Raw genomic sequence first — 19,457 nt, 5'->3', positions numbered from 1 at the left:
GAATAATATAATACAGTAAAATGTAATACAATATCTCAATCAATGTTTTATAATATGATATGAATCATATAATAACTAGTAAGCTGCTGTAAGGACTGTAAAACTTTTGACAACATATCTCATTTAGAGTGACGATCTCTAAATCACTGGTGTCAGAAGTAAATGCAAAGGGACAAACTAGTTAGCACAATAGATAAAATACCAGGCCTGGAGTCAGGAGGATCTGGGTTCAAATTAGGCCTTAGACATTTTCTAGCTCTATTACCCTGGGCAAGTCACTTTACCTCAATTGCTTAGCTCTTGCTGCTTTTCTGTCTTAAAAATGATACTCAAATGGAAGGTGAAGGTTTAAAAAAAAAGTAAATGTAAAGGGGGCAGCTAGGTGGCCCAGTGGACTGAGTCAGGTCCAGAGATGGGTTCAAATCTGGCCTCAGACACTTCCTAGCTATGTGACCCTGGGCAAGTCACTTAACTCTCATTGCCTAGCCCTTACTACTCTTCTGCTTTGGAACCAATACACAGTATTGATTCCAAGATAGAAGGTAAAGGGTTTTTTAAAAAATAAATAATTGTTTTAAGTAAATGTAAAGATTTAACATACTCAAAAGTGATTTTTAAAATAGGTTGCTTTTTCTAGGAACATCATAGAATATCTTAACTAGATGCCCCCATAGGCAAAAAAACAAGAATCAGGACCCATGTCAGAAAAAAAAGTTTAGTACTGTTATATGGTCCTGAAAATAAAATATAAGGAATCATACACCTCTTTTTAAAGATATCTTATGACTTGGAGAGAGGTGAGGGTTGAGAGGTATAATGTGGGGAAGGAGACAAATTTGGAATAAAAGTCCCCAAAACTAGACTCTGATGGGAAATTTACCTCAATAAATCTCTTTTAAGTTTCCAAGTGAATTAGTGAGGCAAACTTACAGTACCAAGCACTCCTACTACCAAGCTTTTCTCTGCCAAATGAACCAAATGCCTTAATATTAAACATAAGGAGGATTCTTAAGGGAATAAATTACTCAGGTTTTACTATTCTACAAACTTATTTCAATCTTCTTTATTCTCTATATTATCTTAATATCTACATTGCAGTTTGCTTTGTTATAGTTTGCATAGTTTCATTATAGTTATAAAAATCTTCATTCAAAAATAAAATTTAAGTAACAATTTATTAAAATAACTAAAGAATTTACTTCAAACTTCCTGAACTTTTTTAAATGGCTGTTTCTAGGTAAAATATACTTACAGTCTCAATCATGACAGTGGCAGAAAACATCTTCTCATTGATGGACTCTAGAGTTGCTTCATTTCCCCTGTAGCCTCCATTCAAAACCAAAACTCTTTTTCCTAAGAAATTAAATGATAGGAAACTTCCCATTAAGAAAATATCCACTTTTTTATTATCCATATATAAAAAATATATAATTTTATCAGGTAAATCATGGAATTTCAAAGTTTATTTATTACAAATATAGAAGTCAAAGGATTAAGGTCACATATCTTGATTAATGGCAGAGGTCGGACCCTAATTCCTAACCCAAGACTTTTTGTACCACCCTGGTACCCCACTACTAACAATAATAACCTTCTCTTAAAATAGAAATAGCTGGTCTGCTCAAAAATTGAAATGTCTTAAAATATAATTTGTGGAAAGAAATATTTTCCTTATAAAAGCTAACAACAGAACATGAAAGGTAGAATATAATGCAGAATTTAGATCCAAGAACCTCAGTTCAAGTACCCTGTAATGTAAGGGTACATTATTTAACTTCTCTAGGTCTCCCTGGCCCTTACTTGTCAAATGAGGGGACAGACTTACATCATCTTTCTCCAAACTTTTTTCAATAATATATACTTATCAGTAAAAAATGTTTAACACAAACCTCATCAGTAAAAAATTTTGAGTGCACACCCCTGATGTGTGTTTATTTTCTTATAAATAACATACATGTACTACTACATTAATAATTATATTATAAAACACATCAAAAAACAGAAGTTTAGATAATAGTTTACCTCAGAGGCAACAGGTGCCACTGGAATTTACTGAGTGCACCTGCATCAAGTCCTATACTTTAAGAATAAATCCACATAAACCATCAACATTTCTATATATTACCAATTAAACTCAGAAGAGATAGAAGAATTTCTATTTAAAATAACTATAGACAATATAAAATAATCAGGAGTCGACCTTCCAAGACAAACCCAAGGACTTTATAAATATGATTATAAAACACTTTTCACACAAATAGACAGATCTAAACAACTAAGGGAATATTAATTCCTTACAAGTAGAGAGGTGATATAATTAAAATGGCAATTTAACCTAATTTTATGTATTTATTCACTGCCATATCAATCAGACCACCAAATAATTAATTTATGGATTTAGAAAAAATAATAATAAAATTCATCTGGAAGAACAAAAAGTGAAGAATATCTAGGGAATCGAAAAAAATTTGAAGGAAGGTGATATAGCAGTATATTTCAAACTCTATTAAAAGAGGTAATCATCAAAACAATCTGGTACTGGTTAGGAAACAGAATGGTATATTAATAGAATCTAGATTAGGTAAAAAATACACAATAGTAAATGACTATTGTAATCTAGAGTTTGATAAACCCAAAAAGATTCAAGCTTTTGGGGTAAGAAATTATTATTTGACAAAAATTGCTAGGAAAACTCGAAAGCATTTTAAATGATAAAAAATACTATCTACCTTCATAGAGAAAAATGAATTCTCACTGCAAATTGAAGTATAATTTTTTTTTTTGCAACATGACTAATTTGGAAATGTTTATAATCATTTTACACATAGAATTGATATCATATTGCTTGCCTTCTCAATGGATGAAAGGCTAGAGAGAGAAAATTTAGAACATAAAATTATAGTTATAGATTTGAAAAGAGATTTTACCTGGTGCTGGTATGACTGTCTCTAAATGAGTCTGGTCAAGTTTCAATTTATCTCCAGAATCGATCATCTTTACCACTGCTGTGTATTTGTCAATTACTTCCTGTGCAACAAATTAACATTTTAGCAAATGAATTTTGAAAGCATGAACAAAGGATAAAAGTTATGGCTATATCAAAGGAATAATAAAATTATTCTACAAATGTCAGTGTTTATCAAGGTCCAAGGATGGCTTCAAATATAAGAATTCTAAAAACAAACCTAATTCAAAGCTTATCTAAGATTTTCATCTGCTAAAGAGAGGTTGGAAAAATTCAGAGGCAATTTTTAAAATAAAGAAAAAGGAAGACTTACTGTGTCCAACTTGAAGACACAGTACTTTTATTCATGAGGCAGAATACTAATATATAGTTTAAAAAAAGAAAAGTAGCAAATATAGTTTATGCAAGCACTCCATCAGAATGTTAATAATGCTCTGGAATCTTACTAAAATAAAAAATCTTTGCGACTAGTAGGACCACAGAACATAACATGCTTCACAAATGAAGATGAATGCATGTTATCGACTGACCATTAACAGTTTGTATTTAACTTTGCCTAGAGATAGTGATGGGTTACACTGAGTTATCAATGCTTTCTTTTGTAAGTTCTTTTCAGTTCTTTTTATGGTGATTAACAAAACTCTGAGATAGTAATAGTCACTTCATATTAAATTAAATGTACATTAAGAAACCATTAAATACAATGGAGTATGTTATAGGGATTTCAAAAAATGAAAAAAAAAGGCAATCTCTGCTCAGAAGCAGTTTATAAAAATAGGCAAGATGGTATGCATATAGATATTTAATTTAAATTAGAATGTATTAAGGGGAAAATATTCAATTAGGTGGTAGAATACAATTTAGAGCCCAGAAGAGCCAAGTTCTAATCCTGTCAAATTCTTATTGATTATATGGTCCTTGCTACATCACTCAGGCTTTTTTGGCCACATTTTTTTGGTCTGGAAAAATGGGATGATAATAATAATATCTGTCTTCCTCCATTATAAGTTCCTTGAGGCCAGAGACTGTCTTTTCTTTTTTCTTACTTGTATCCATCCCCCCACCTGAGATTAGCACAGTGCCTGGCACATAGCAGGCAATTAATAAATGTTTACTGACTAACTGATCTCACAGGCTGTTGTGAAGATGAAATCAGAAAATGTATGTAAAGTGCTTTGCAAAATTTAAAGGCACCATATAAATGCTACATCATTATGAACCTTGGTCCTGGAAAAGAGATGAAAAAACATATCTCCCTACTTTAAAATTTTTACATAAATCCTAGCAATTATCACCACCATCATCATCATCATCATCATCATCACCAGTGAAGAGATGGGGAATGATTTCATATGTTGTCAGACAAAGATACATTGGATGTTTTTGTTCAACTCAAAAACAATTTGTAAAAAAATTTTGTTACAAGGAAAGCAGATATGTGAGTAAATGAATGTGATACCAAAAAAAAAGGAGTCATCAATTTTATACATATGTACAGTGTATATATTTTTAATATAAAGGCAAAATCCCAACAAAGTATAGAGAGATTGAGAGTTGAAGAAGACACTGCTTCCATCCATAAGGCAAGGGATCAAGAAAGGAAAGAAAGAAGGCTGTATAGAGTATGAATCATTTAAACTGAGACTTAAAGAAGAGGAAGAATTTTAATACACGGATAGGGATAGGCATGGGGAATGAGATGAACAAGGGGGTACAGGAGCAAGAAAAGAGAAATAAATTGAGAAACAATGAACAGTCCAAGTGGGCAGAAACTGTGGGTGAAAAGGAATAAGGGCAAGAGAGTGGTAATGTTATCAGAGCAATACATCAGAAAGATTCCTCAGAAAGTGATATGAAAGATATTAGAACAGGTAAGGATTAGAAATAAGGAGACCACTTAGAATACTATTAGCGTAACCCAGGAGAGAGGTGTTTAAGAGGCTGTACTACAGTGTAAGCAGTAAGAACAGAAAGAAGAAAATGGCTTTGAGACCTATTATGCGAGTAGAATTGAAAACATTTGGCAAACAGCTAAATGTGGAGTGATGTAGGAAATGAAAAAAATTGCCACAGACAAAAAAATGTTTCCTGTTCTTGAAGGATTCAAACAGGATTCTGGCCGTTTAACTCAAATTCAAAATACTGGTACTCTACTACAGAAACAAACAATTTACCCAATTTCTCCAAATAGTCTGGCTTCATAACAGCTTTATAGGCTTACCTGAACAACTCCCTTTTTCTTATGATATTTCTCTCCAAGTTTTTTGGTTATAATTTTCACAATAATTTCCTTTAACAAAAACAAAAATGAAGTTAAAAAAAGGATTGAATCTTCCTTTCTATTTTGTTCCTTTGCTTTAATATTCATGGAAGAGATTTTCCTAAGTCGACTGTTACTACTATGCTACAGTAAATAAGAAAGCATGGATTTCCAACCTGGCCCCTGCTGGCTAGTCACAGGCACAATATTACCTTATCTTTTGTTCATATCATCATTATCAAAGAAAAGTCAAGATTAGGGGCAGCTGGGTAGCTCAGTGGATTGAGAGCCAGGCCTAGAGATGGGAGGTCCTAAGTTCAAATCTGACCTCAGACACTTCCCTGCTGTGTGACCCTGGGCAAGTCACTTGACCCCCATTGCCTACCCTTACCACTCTTCTGCCTTGGAGCTGCTCCAAGACAGTAGGTAAGGGTTTAAAAAAAAAAAAGGAAAAAAAAAAGAAAAGTCAAGATTAAAAGACCACACTCCATAATGAAAGTATCTTACCTCAAAACCTTTATCCCATTAATTCACACCTTCTATGTATAGTCTATTATTGTGTTGGTGCCATTCTTTTAAAATATATATATATAAACTTAGCCAAACATACTCAAATATTCTAATAAAAAAAGACTATAGGTGTACACAGACACTGATATACTATGGTAAAATCGAATGCAATGGACTTCTGTACTAGCAGCAATGCAATGACCCAGGACAATTCTGAGGGATTTATGGAAAAGAATTCAGAGGAAGAACAGCAGGAGAGGAAACACAGAAGAAAATCAACTGCTTGAATACATGGGATGATGAGGACATGATAGGGGATCGAAAGTACCACACCAATGCAACTATCAACAATTTGGAAATAGGTCTTGATTAATGACACATGTTAAAACCAGTGGAAATGCATATTGGCCAGGGGAGGGGGGAGGTCGGGGGGTGAAGGGGAAAGTAAGAGCATAAATCTTGTAACCCTGTTAACTTTTCTAAAATGTAAATATTAATAAATGTTTAAAATTTAAAAAAAAAGACTATAGGAAAATGTAAAGTTTTGGTATTTACAGTTAAAATTTAAGAAACTTTAAAAATAAGATAAACTAGTGTTCACTTTTGACAGATATAGGGATTAGCAAAGATTCCAGAAAAAAAGCATCAAGTCTTGAAGCTCAAATATGAAGTCAAATTATTTCAAAAGTTTCTCATTATATGAATGAATTTTTGGTTCACTAGGGATTTTCAGATTAACTTTTGTCATCTTTCTTTTACTTTCCCTTATCAAGTGGTAGAAAAAATTACAATCACATATTTCACATAAATAGGAGGTAGGCTTGTTTCTTCTGTCTTCCTGATTTTGATAATCTTTCCAAAGGTTAGCAATGAAAATTCAAATTGCTTTATTTATTGCTATATTCAATGGAATAATTTTGTATTTGTTATTTCAAGTGTTTATCTTTAAAAGAGAATAGCTAACTGTCGGGCCCACATTAAAACGTGCTAAATATTGAATTAAAAAAAGTTTAGGAGGCTGGTATGGAGTGAGTAGGGCACAGCAAGTAGGTCAACAGAAAACAGTCCTTTAATACTAGAATTATTTCTAGGATCTAAAAGAATTTTTAAATTTTCTTAATCCAAGTCTATCCTGACATTTCTGAAAAGAAGCTAATTCATATGTGAGGGCAGACAGTTTTTCAGACTCAGGTACTATGCATAACATAAGGAAATAGGCTGAGTTTTACCAAAGGCCATAAAATGAGGTAACCTGATAAAGAGATAATGACTTATTATGTAATTATAATCTTTAACCACCAAGTTCCTTTCTTTCTAGAGTTTTGAAAAGATCATACAGTTGGACAAACTGCTTCAGGGTACAGAAAGAATGGAAAATTAATTAAAACAATTAATGAACTAGTATATAAAATCTAAAACAATATTACCTCCCTAGTTGAAAAAAGCTGAAGAACATACAAATAAGCCATGTGAAGTTGTTGGTAAATTGCTACTAGATGTCATTATCTTGGAATAAAAGTTATTTAACAAAAAAAAAAAAAGAAAAAAAAAAAACAGCACATCAGAAAACTACATTTTCTAAGCTAAAAATCACTGACTAGCATTAGAATTTAGTGGCATAGCAGAAGGAACCCTGGGATAGAAGAGTGCTAGAACAAAGATTCAAATTGTCTCTGCCACTTATTCCCTGGTTATCCCTAAGTAAATTATTGAAACTTTCTAAGCTTCATTTTCTTAATCTAGCAAATGAATAGGCTGGACTATATGACCTTTTAGGTCCCTTTCAACAATAAATCTATAAACCTATGAAATTCATCTGACTGATTCTAGTAGTTTTACTCCCACCATGTCTTTCATCCTGCAAAACTCTGGGTAACAAAAATCTCTTAAAAAAACATAAAACCTACCAATTTTCAAAAACCACTTATCCTAAGAGGGAAAAAAGTATTTCTAAAAAAATTAGGTTGATTCTTCCCTCCTACAGGGTGCAATAACATTCTCCACTGGCTAGGTGGGGAATAAAATCTCTTTGCTCCTGTAAGAGAAAAAGGAAAAATAAACCCTCACTCTCACATAGTCAGCTATTATTGCCTTCAAAAGATTTACAAAGACCTTAAACTTCAACTCACAAATTAGATAAATTAAGGTGATTCCATTTTTATATTCCTAAATTAATCAGGTAGAGCCAGCTAGAATGGTTTTACAAAATGCATTAATTTCTTATGTGATGACAGGAAGCATTTCTTTCTGAATTAATCCTTCTTGCCACCACTAAGTGGGAATTATCTCCATTTTACAGAGGTAAAAAATGAAGACATAAAGGTAAAAATAAAGATGCAATTGATTTTCAAAGAAAGGGAGAGATACAACATACCTCTAGGATCAGACTTCCCAAGTCCCTAGTTTAAATACTTTCATTGTGTAATTGGCACATTTCTTTCTTCTAAGATTTGCCTCCTTAGAAGATTAAGAGTGCTTAGAAGATTAAGAGTTTTGTGAAAACTTTCCAGCTTAGTAAGTTCAAAATAGATGCCTCAGTAAATAAATACAAATGCTTTTCCTTGGTCTGCCAGATTCAAATCAGATTTCTTCTATAATTCAGGAACATTTTAATAGTTTTTAGTTAAAAACTATCTTCAATCTCAGATATAAAAACCTGGCTAGTCCTTATACTTTTAGAAAAAGGTAGAAAATACATTCACACGTACAAAAGGATATTTACAATCTTCAATTTAAACTATCTATTGCTAGATATGGCACTTCTCTGAAAAAAAAGCTATTCCTTTCTTGCAGTATAAAAGAATCTCTGAAATATATTGCATCCTAACTGGAAGATCCAAAGTCATTAACTAAAGAAGCAAATCTTACATAAAAATTACTAAATATGTTTTAGAGAATTCACTAAAGAAAATCTCTATTTAGATTTAAACAAATTAAAATATCTCCAGTAAAGTAAGAGAAAAATTTTACATAAAGATAAATTTGGGCCTTAAAAACTATTAATCATAGTACTTACAGGGTGTAGCCAATAATCTGTCCGAGCACTTTTTTTCTTTTGTTCTTCAAGCTACAAGATAAATAAGCTTTTCATTATATTGTTCCTATGTAATCCTAAATAAGTTGTAATCATCATTTTTTAACTATCAAGAAGATACCATGAAAAAATAAAAACCATAAAGATTCATATATTCACATATAATTCTCTTCCTGGCCTTCTTGGTAATCGGAAATGTTGTTTGGTAAAGTCTGCCTAGTTCATAATAATAATAAAAAAAATTCACAGAAAATTCTAGGAAAAGTACTATATTCTAAAAGATAGAGATGAGCGGAAAGAAGGGGAAGAAAAACAATGGAGAAAATGATGTCAAGAAGGTGAAACATCAAAGACCCAGGATATTTCATGAGTGTAAAAAATCCAGGATAAGAATTTCTTCCACTGACTCATCGCCATTATCAGCCCTTTTGAACTTTCTAGTCTCTTTATACTTTACTTCTCTCCACAGGCTCTTTGCGGTTACACTGGATCCCTTGCCATTTCTCACAAAGAATACTATCTCCCAACTCAGAGCCTTTGCCCTGGCTGTATCCCAACCTTGGATGGCTCTCCCTCATCACCTCTGCCTATTAGTTCCCTTAGCTTCCTTCTCAGCTCAACTCAGCTCAAATTCTACCTTCTGCAAAAAGCCTTCATAGGGCTCCTTCAACTGTTAATGCTTTTTCATCTTAAAATTGTCTTTTATCTACTCTGAATTTATCTTATAGGTGCCTAACTACTTTACGTGTTTTCTTCCCTCCTAGAATGTGAATTCCTTAACACAGGGGTCAGCAACGTATGGCTCTCAAGCCATATCTGGCTCCACCTCCGGACTGGTCAATCGGGACAGAGCCCCAGGATGTGCCCCCAGGGGGCCCTTCAGCCCCCACCCCATATTCCAGTGCCTTCCGCCTCCATCCTCCTCCTTCCGCAGGCATTTATGGCTCTCAGGGCCAAAAAAGTTGCCGACCATTGCCTTAACAGCAAGATCTGATTTGGCCTTTCTCTATATCCTCAGTCAGTGCTTATAATAGAATGCCTGGTACGGAGTATGCACTTCAATGCTTGTGCCTAGCTGAATGAAAGCTATTTGTTAAAAAACAAATGTCCACTGGATCCCTAAAATTTCTCATTTGCTTTTTTTTTTTTTTTAAGCCTTACTTTAAGACAGAAGAGAAAGCACTAGCAAACAGGACTAAGGGGCTTACCCAGAATCACAGAGCTAGGAAGTGTCTTTTGAGAACAGATTTGTCCCCAGGCCCTCCTAACTCCAAGGCCTGGTGCTCTCTCCACTGTGCCACTTAGTTGTTCTATCTCATTCACTTTTTTAAAACTCACCTTCTGTCTTATTATTAATTCTAAAATAGAGGAGTAGAAAGGGCTAGGCAATGAGGATTAAGTGATTTGCCCAAGGACACACTGCTAGGAAGTATCTGAGACCAGATTTGAACCCAAGACCTCTCATCTCTAAGTCTGGCTCTCTATCCACCAAGTCAACTAGCTGCCCTCCTCTCTCATTCATTCAGGTTTAAAGATTACAACCACCTTGGGCACCAGTCAAAACTAGCTTGTTCATCTTTCCCATTATTAAGAGAACAGAAATGATGTTTACATAAATTAAGAGTAGGGATTATATTCTAGGATCAAATAAGCAGAGGAAATTTAAGCTCAAAAAGCCAATGGTATTTGAAATTATTTGAATATGGTAATCAAGCCAGTGGAAGAGAGAAATAAAAAACACAAACAACCAGAGAGGGTAATAGATAAGATGACAGAACTCAGTTTTATTATGGTCACATACTTACATGTTTCATATTCTTAGCTACTTAAAGTTAAAACCTAATTTTCCAGCTTTCTTTGGGAATAAATGAGAATACTATATCTTCAAGTAAAACCTAATTCTAGAGTCTCCAACTTTCCATATGAATGAAAGGTAATCAAGATATTCAAGGTTACAAATTAAATAAATTAATCTGGAGGGCATGCCATTTAAGCAGCTACTTAGTCTGCTGCTTTTATATAGCATACTTAAGCCTTTCAGTCTATCCTATCCACTGTGAATTTTCAGCATCAGGGGAGACTGAACAATGGGAAAAAACAACAGATAAAGTACTAGAGAGTTTACTTTATCAGCACTACCTAAATTAATTTTTTAAGAAATGAACTTTTTAAGTCCATAGATAAAAACAGCAATAGTACATCCCTGAAAGACAACAGCAGGTATAACACAGTAGCATATAGAGCAGAAGTGATAACATTCAATGACCTCAAAAATAATTTGTGTCAATCTTTTGATGGCTAGAAACAAAGTAGAAAGTTTGTTTGGTCAGGGAGAGGAAAAGCCATAGCAACTGTTTTAACTATTTTAACAACAAAAGTGTCCAGTTTTCTTCTTATCACTGACCTCTCGCCTCCCTTTTTAGGCAGAGTAAAGCTGGGGGGGTTGGAGAGAGATTTCCACCAGAGTATAGATAAAGTCTCAATTAGCTTTAAAGCCACAAATTGGCCCTTGTTAGTCAAATTCTTTCAAATGTACAAATCATTTTAACTAAAGATTCATCATTACAAGACTGACCAACAAATTAAAAATATTTCATAAAGCTTTCATTGACAATTCCTTTCTAACTGTCTCCTCAAATGGTATGATGATTTTTAATGACAACTCTTCAAGCAAAAAAGTATGGAATTTATTTTGGTTTTCTAATTAGATAACTTCATAGATAGTTACAAGTAACAATTTCTTCTCATACAATATCATGTGTAAACTTGGCCAGTCCAAGATAAACTTATATTTATATAATATCCTACAATATTTATTAAGCTCTCTTTGGATTTTCATTAGCGTTGAAGTATAAAATTAGTCCCGCCATCCTCCTTTTAAAAGTTAATCAATATTTTAAAAGATACCCTCTCTCTACCTCCATGATCTCATCAAGGGCAGATTTCTTCTTCTTCTTTTCTTTTGATTGAGATAAGCTGTGGGATGATTCTTTCCTTTTCACTGATGCTGCAGTCAAAGCGCTAGGACCCAGAGAACTATCAAAACAAAGACCAGCTCAGTTAACTTTAAGTTTCTTAAGAGGAGGAACTGTCTTTTGCCCTTTTTTGAAACCCCAGCAGTTAGCACAATACCTAACATATAGTAGATGACTAATAAATGCTTGTTGACTGACCTAATAATTACTTTATGCACATGAATGTTTTACAATAAAAAAAGATTAACAAAAGAATTACTATATTTGATGGTATTTTTGATTTACAAGAATTAAAATCAATCAAGAGAACAAAGAGAATACTGTGGTTTAGAGGATAACACATTTAGAAAGAAATTCACAAGGTTCTGTCACTGTTATTATAGGAGGGCTGACCAGCCAGACCAATTTTGTTAGAATCACAGAATCTCAGAAATGGAAAAACACACAGAGGCCATCTAGTCCAACCCATGCCTAAATAAGAATCCAAGTAGTCACTCAGCCTTTCCTTGAAGAATTGAAGAGAAAAAAGCAATGGGTTCCCCTTCATGAGGCAGTTCATTCCACTTTGGGGAAGCTTTAATTGTTAGGAAATTCTTCCATAGGGCCAGTCAAAAACTGATTTTGCTACAACTTCCATCTAATGATCCTAGTTATTCATTTTGAGGTCCAAGTTGAACAAGTCTGGTCCCTCATCTACACAATAGCCTTTTAGATTCTTGAAACTATCATGTCTCCAATAAATCTTTTTTCCAGTTTAAACAATTCTAATTCCTTCCAGAGATCCTCTAATGGTATGATCTTGAGGTTTTTCACCACCTTGGTTGCCCTTCTTTGGATCCTTTCCAGCTTATCAATGTCATTTCTAAAATGTGGCACCCAGATCTAACCAGGACAAAATAAAACAAGGTTATTGTCTCCCTAGTCCTGCACTAAATTTAAGAGAGATTTATCTCTCATGGTAACCTTAAGGTTACCATCTCATACTGCTGAGTCATACAATGTTTATAATCCACTAAAGTGCCTAGATCTTTTCCAGATGAATTACTATCTAGACATTCCACTTTCATCTTATACTTATGAAGATGATTTCCTGAATTCATATATAAGCCTTTTTACATTTATCTCTATTAAATTTCATCTCTTTAGATTCTGCCCCACATTTTAGACTAAAGGTGCCAAATATGCAGCTGTAATACTCAAGCCTGCACCAGATTAAAATGCAATTGGGTAACATTTAACAAATAAATAAAAATACAATAGAAAACAGATAATGTTATTATGTAGTTTTCTGAGCCAATATTCAGCCTACAGGGATCCTTATATACAATTCAGTGGATCCATTTCTACTTGGATTGGCTATCAATGCGTTAAGACTCCTGAGATCTCTTTAGACCTCAAAAAGATCAAGGTCTGTCACCAAACCTTAGACTATTCTTCCACACTTTGTGTTATCTAGAAATTTGAGAAGTATACTATTTATGTCTTTATCCAAGATTTTGATAAAAACATGGTCAAAAATATATCACCCTACTAGCTTCCTCCTTTCAAGTACACATCAAATCATTAATAGCTTACTGGTGAAACTAGCTGCTTGAAGAGAAAAAGGCAGCCCAGCTCCCTCACATCTACCCCGCAAAAATAAGAAATAGCACGAAACCAAATAATGATAAAGAAATCAAATGAGAAACTAGTTTTTTTATTCCACCCTCCCCAGAATGGTACCCCCCCCAAAAAAATCAGCCAAAAGACCATGGGGGTATTAAGGAGAAAGGGAGATGAAACAGACAGTGCCAGCATGAGTAAAGAAAATAAAAGTATCTCAAGAGTGACCAGATTCAGGCCAAAGAAATGTGTAGCCTATTGGCTACATATTTAAAGGCAGCAAAAGTGAAGCATTCTTATGAGAACACCACCGAATGGTTAGAATTCCAAAACATAAGCTAGAAGGAAACTGGAATAGCAGTGATTAACATGGACGCGTAAGTACTTGAACTAGGACACCCTAAACCCAAGAACCCCATGTATTCTGCCCTGAGACACCACGTAGGGCCCTAAAGTTCTAGCTTGCTGAACATCACAGACCTATGAAAAGGCCTAAAACTTACCAGCACTCTAATTCTACACATACTCCCAGAGACAGAAGTACATATAAGAACCCATGGGACTCAGGTTACAAAAAAAGAAAAGAGCGGCTAGCTCGCTCAGTAGTTAGAGAGCCAAGCCTAGAGATAGGAAGCCCTGGTTTCAAATCTGCCTTCAGACACTTCCTGGTTGTGGGACCATGGACAAGTCACTTAAGTCCAATTGCCTAGACCAGTGATGGGCGAACTTTTTAAGAGGGGGCTAAAGGAGAGGAAATGATCATCTGTCAATCTGTTTCTAAGGCAACTCTTTCAAAGTTTCATCGTACTGTATCCTAATGTATTCATCAGATTAGGAATAATGTCACAGGGCCTGACAGAACATTTCAGGGGGCCCGCAGCTGGCCCGTAGGCCATAGTTTGCCCATCACTGGCCTAGACCTTACTGCTCATCTGCCTTAGAACTGATACTTGGTTGACTCTGGCACAAAACCACAGTTCAGAAACTAAAGCTGGAAATATGTGTAAATCAAAGAAGACACTAATCAAGATAAAAAAAAAATCATCATAGATTTACAGATAGCCCCAAATCCAACCCAGAATTATATCATAACAATTTCAAGCAAAGACTCAAAAAGAAAAAATGGATTTTCCACAAGACCTATATGAATACATAGAAGAAATAAAAAATGAAATAAAAAATATTCAGGAAAGAACTGGAAGGAGAATAAATAACTTAATAAAGAAAGTGGCAAACTTCACCCAAATAAAGAGACTCTCTAAAATCTAGAAGTCAAAGAGAAATCAATGACTACATGAGACAGCACAAATATAAGAACAAAATCAAAAGCCTGGAAAATATCAGATATGTAATATCAAAAACAACCACCCTGGAAAACAGTTCAAGGAGAGATTAATTTAAGAATCACTGGGCTCCGAAGGGTCATAAAAGTCATAAAACTATGACCCAGCAATGCCACTACCAGATCTATATTCCAAAGAAATCAGAGAAAGGGGGGGAAGGATCTACTTGCACAAAACTATTTTAGCAGCTCTCTTTGTAAGAACAAACTGTAAACTGAAGGGGGGGAGGGGTGTCTATCTATTGGGGAATGGACAAACAAGTTATAATATATGTTTTTAATGAAATACAATTGCACCATAAGAAATGACAAAAAGGATGAGTTCAGAAAAACCTGTTAAGACTTATATGAACTAATGAAAGGGAAGTAAGCAGAACCAGAAGGACACTGTACATAGTAACAAATACTGTATGATGATCGTCTGTGAAAGACTAAACTATTATTAGCAATGCAAGGTTCCAAGATAATTCCAAAGGGCTCATGATAAAATAAAGGCTATCCACAGCCAAAGAAGGATTTAGTCTGACTGCAGATCAAAGCAGGCCATCTTTCACTTTATTTCCTTCGAGTTTTATATTGTATGTATGATGTGTCTTCTTTCATGGCATGAGAAATATGGAAATATGTATTGCATGACAGCACTAGTAACCTCTGTCAAGACTACTTATTGCCTTGGAGGAGAGAAGAAAAAGAGGGAAGGAGAGAATCTGAATTGCAAAGTGTCAGATAACAATTGTTAAAAATTACTTCTATGTGTAATTGAAAAAACATTAAAAAGCTTTTTAAAAAGGCCTGAATATACTATTTCAACAAATTACATATTAAATTGCCCAGATTATAACAACAGGGGCAAAAATAACAATTGTCCCTATCCTCAAGGACTTACATTCTCCTGGGGGACTCAATATATAAACAGACAAATTTAAAAAACTTATTTCAAGAGAAGGTAGACACTAATAACTAGAGGTATCCCATCTCAGAGGATATAGGACCAAAGTTCAACCTTGAAGGAAGCTAAGGATTCAAAAAAATCTAACAAAAACTAATAAAGAGAATTAAAATCAAATATAGACATGTAAAATTTCAATGAAAATTATTACCATTCCCCTTGATCCTGCAAACCTTATCCCTGGAAATTAAAAATAAGTGCAATATAGTATATCAAAATATCTTCTTCTGAAAAAATAACATCTTATTATAACCAAACACTAAAGCAGCTATAGAGAAACAGAAAGGACCTCAAAGGTTATCAAATTCAACTCCCCAATTTTAAGGATGAAAAAACTTAAGTCCCAGTAATAAAAGAAGAAAATATATGCTAAACCAAATCAAAGTTAATTCAAAACATATCTTTCCCTTTAACAGAACTGTTGTGAAAGTCAAATGAGATAATGTAGATACAGAGCTTTTTCAACTACTGGGAGCAACATAAATTATTAATGAATAAGAATCTTTTCCCCTATACATACTTCACAAAAGTTCTCTATATTCTTAGTTAAGTGATTGCAAATGTTACTCACCTTGTTTTGGATGAAGTTCCTGAAGTACTTGCTCCTTTATTCAAATTAAATGCAACTAGGGACCACCCACAAAAAAAAAAAAAAAAAAAAAGGAAATTAAAATATGTTTCAGGCAGGTGACAATAAATGGATTTTTTTTAACAAATTTCAAACAAATCAAATTTTCAAAATTAAGAACTAAAATGCTTCTATCAACTAACACATCTAATAAGAATTCAAAGCATCTTTCTTTAAAAAAAAAAAACCCTACCTTTTTCTTCATCATTTTCCCTGCTTAATTCAGTGAAAACTGGACATTCCTGGAAAGAAAAGTTAAAATCTAAGATTTAGGTTCATCATTAGATTTACTCAAAATATGAAACTGCCTCAGATTAGTCTTTTACTTTAATATCAAAGGCAGTGTAGCAGAGTAGAGATGACTCAAGTTAACCTGATATAAGTCCTACCTCTGACATATCCAGGCTGTATGACCCTAACAGCTCAGTAAGACTATAAAATTGCCCAGCGGTTGCTAATCTATAAAGCAGGAGTTTCCTCTCAAGAGCTCCCTACACATCAATGAAATCACAGATATGAATCACACTTTAATACCATCCTAGTGTAACTCATTAAGTCTAAGAGTAAATCTTAAATTAAGATTCTAAATAATAAAAAATATTTTTTAGTGGTAACTTCTTTTACTGTAAATGTTTTCTAGCTAACATTCTACATTATCCCTGAATGAACCAACATTTTAAATAAAATCAGCTCTTCTGAACAACCCTTATAGGGACTGGTCTATAGTTTAAATAATTTTGTTGTTGTTGTTATTCAGTCATATCCAACTCTTCCAGATTTCATTTGGAGTTTTCTTGGAAAAGATACCGGAGTGGGCCATTTTCTTCTCCAGCTTACTTTATAGATGAGGAAACTAAGGCAGACAATGTTAAATGACTTGCCCAAGGTTACACAGTTAAGCAGAGTCAGCTCTTAACTCAAGACGAGGAGTCTTCCTGACTCCAGACCCAGCACTCTATCCATTGTACTACCTAGCTGTCTTAGATTAAGTAATGTTCTAAGTTAAATAAATAAAACAATAACTACCTTCAGAAATTATAGGATCACAATAACTTAAAAAAACCTTTTTATATATAAGACTCTGAAGTTTCAGAAGTTACTCTATAGTGCCTTAGGGAATACTAGTTTTTCTTGGTCTAATGTTTTAAAAGAAAGAAGCAGCATTAATTAACCTTTAATTCAGCCCTAACAAACAACATTTTAACTAGAAATGGACATGGCCCTTGAATGAGATTCAGCTTCATATTTAGCTTTATCTGGCTTTTGGGGAGAATACTCAAAGAAACTATTTATGCCTATAGCTGCAGAAGTGCAATATGGCTTTTTTTAAACCCTTACCTTCTGTCTTGGAATCAATACTGTGTATTATTGACTCTAAGGTAGAAGAGTTTGTAAGGGCTAGCCAACTGGGGCTAAGTGACTTGCCCAGGATCACTCAGCTAGGAAGAGTGTGAGGCCATATTTGAACCCAATATCTTTTTTCCAGGCCCAGCTCATTGCCTGCTGAGACACCTAGTTACCCCTTATATGGTTTTAAACAGGGTATAATCATAAGACCACAGAGTCAGAGCTAGAAGAAACCTCAGAAGCCAGCAGGTTGAACTCGTATCATTCCACAGAAAGACCACTTAAAGACAGTTTTATCTAATTAAGTGTGATGGGAATAACATCAACTACTGGTATGATGACAGAAAGGTGCCTGCTACATAATAAGATCATTTTCCCCCTAAAAAGGCAATGAAACAAGTCCTCCAGAGAAATCTTTTCTGAGTTTGGAGAGAGGAGTTCTAGAAGGAACAGCCCTAGCAAACAGCAGCTCAGTGTGAAAAGGATGCTCCAGAGTAATACTTCAGGTGAGATGCTTTGGACCAAGCTCAAGAAAGGGAGTAGAATCAGTAATCTATTTGTGATCCACATAAATGGGGGAGAAAGTTAAGTCTTGTTAGGATTTGTTTGGGGGGGAGGGGGATAAGGGAAGTAGAAAGTATATATTTCCTCATCTTTGGAGGAAGGGAGAAGATACAAAGAATTCTCTAGGCTTTATGGTAGGTAAGGAGGAAAAATTTAGCTTTTAGCTAATTTTTAACTTTATTTAGCTTTTTAGCTTTATTTGGCTTTTAGCGAGGTATCATTTCAAGAGGAATAAGAGCATTATTTCTAACTGCAAAAAACTAGAACATATGAAAATTAATTTATTCAAATGTAAAGTTACAAAGGAAGTTTCCCTCGCAGCACTGTCAAAAAAGTAAATAGGAAATAATCCCCTTTGAGAAAAGTATTTTCTTACCTGTTCTTTTCCTTCTAAACCTCTTCTCACTTGTTCTTCAATAAACTTGGCAGTTTTTTCTTCATCATCAAGGTCTTGCTTCTTTTTTTTCTCCTGTTCTTGTTGTCGACGGATAGTTTCTGGGTCTCTGTCAATGTACTGAATATACCAACCTTTGGGTGTCTCATCAACTTTGCATAAACCTGAAAAATAAATCCACAAATATATAATCAAACTCAGACATTAAATTCAAATGTAAATAGTGATGAAAATTGATTATTAAATCCATTCAACAAATATTTTTAAATACCTAATATAAGGGATGATATTAAGCACTGAAAATACAAATATGAAAAAATGCCTTCCCTTGAAGATGCAATCTAATAGAGAGGATCGCTGCAATATATACTCGCTTAGTTAAGAGGTAGAATATGAGGCATATATTTAATTATACTTAGTATAAAATGATAATCCCACAAAATCCAACTCTAATGCCTCACTGTGGCAAAGAGGTAGCTCTGAATTCTCTAAAAGCTATACTAATAAAGAATAATTTCTGGCAGGTCCAACATGCTCTTCTCTGATTAAGACTTTTCTGCCCTAAATTTCCCCACAAAGAGAAGTTTCTCTATTTTCAGAGAAGCTCATCCAAGAGAGTTGGCCACTGAGTAATGAACATTATGGCTACAACTCAAGATAATTGTCAACTAACCCTTTGAGAGGCTGAAAGACATTTCATTAAAGGGAGAACCCACATAGTTGAAATCACAGATTCTTGAAATATTGGAGTAATAATGACAAGAGCAATTTACATTTACATAGCACTTTACTAAGCACTTTCCTTACAACAAGCCACTCTAGGTGCAGAGCTCTGTCCTCTACAACATCCTGCCATTTTATAGAAAGCTACAGAGGTTTTAAGACTC

At 34.1% G+C, this 19,457-nt stretch overlaps 1 protein-coding gene across 2 annotated transcripts in view; it reads right to left on the bottom strand.

Moving 5' to 3' along the window:
- KIN (Kin17 DNA and RNA binding protein) overlaps positions 1–19,457 on the bottom strand; it is a 33,163-nt gene that overhangs the window by 3,608 nt on the left and 10,098 nt on the right. For both annotated transcript variants that reach the window (XM_044677744.1, XM_044677745.1), the window contains 8 exons: positions 18,553–18,734; positions 16,459–16,507; positions 16,209–16,263; positions 11,688–11,805; positions 8,752–8,802; positions 5,187–5,255; positions 2,928–3,027; positions 1,253–1,353 (listed from right to left, as the gene is read on the bottom strand). In XM_044677744.1, the coding sequence (XP_044533679.1) occupies positions 1,253–1,353; positions 2,928–3,027; positions 5,187–5,255; positions 8,752–8,802; positions 11,688–11,805; positions 16,209–16,263; positions 16,459–16,507; positions 18,553–18,734 (725 nt within the window). The remainder of the gene's footprint in view (positions 1–1,252; positions 1,354–2,927; positions 3,028–5,186; positions 5,256–8,751; positions 8,803–11,687; positions 11,806–16,208; positions 16,264–16,458; positions 16,508–18,552; positions 18,735–19,457) is intronic.

Source organism: Gracilinanus agilis, chromosome 5 (assembly GCF_016433145.1).
Source record: "Gracilinanus agilis isolate LMUSP501 chromosome 5, AgileGrace, whole genome shotgun sequence".
Lineage (NCBI taxonomy): Eukaryota > Metazoa > Chordata > Mammalia > Didelphimorphia > Didelphidae > Gracilinanus > Gracilinanus agilis.
The sequence above is the reverse complement of the archived record's forward strand: the minus strand, read 5'-3'. Positions and strand labels throughout refer to the sequence as shown.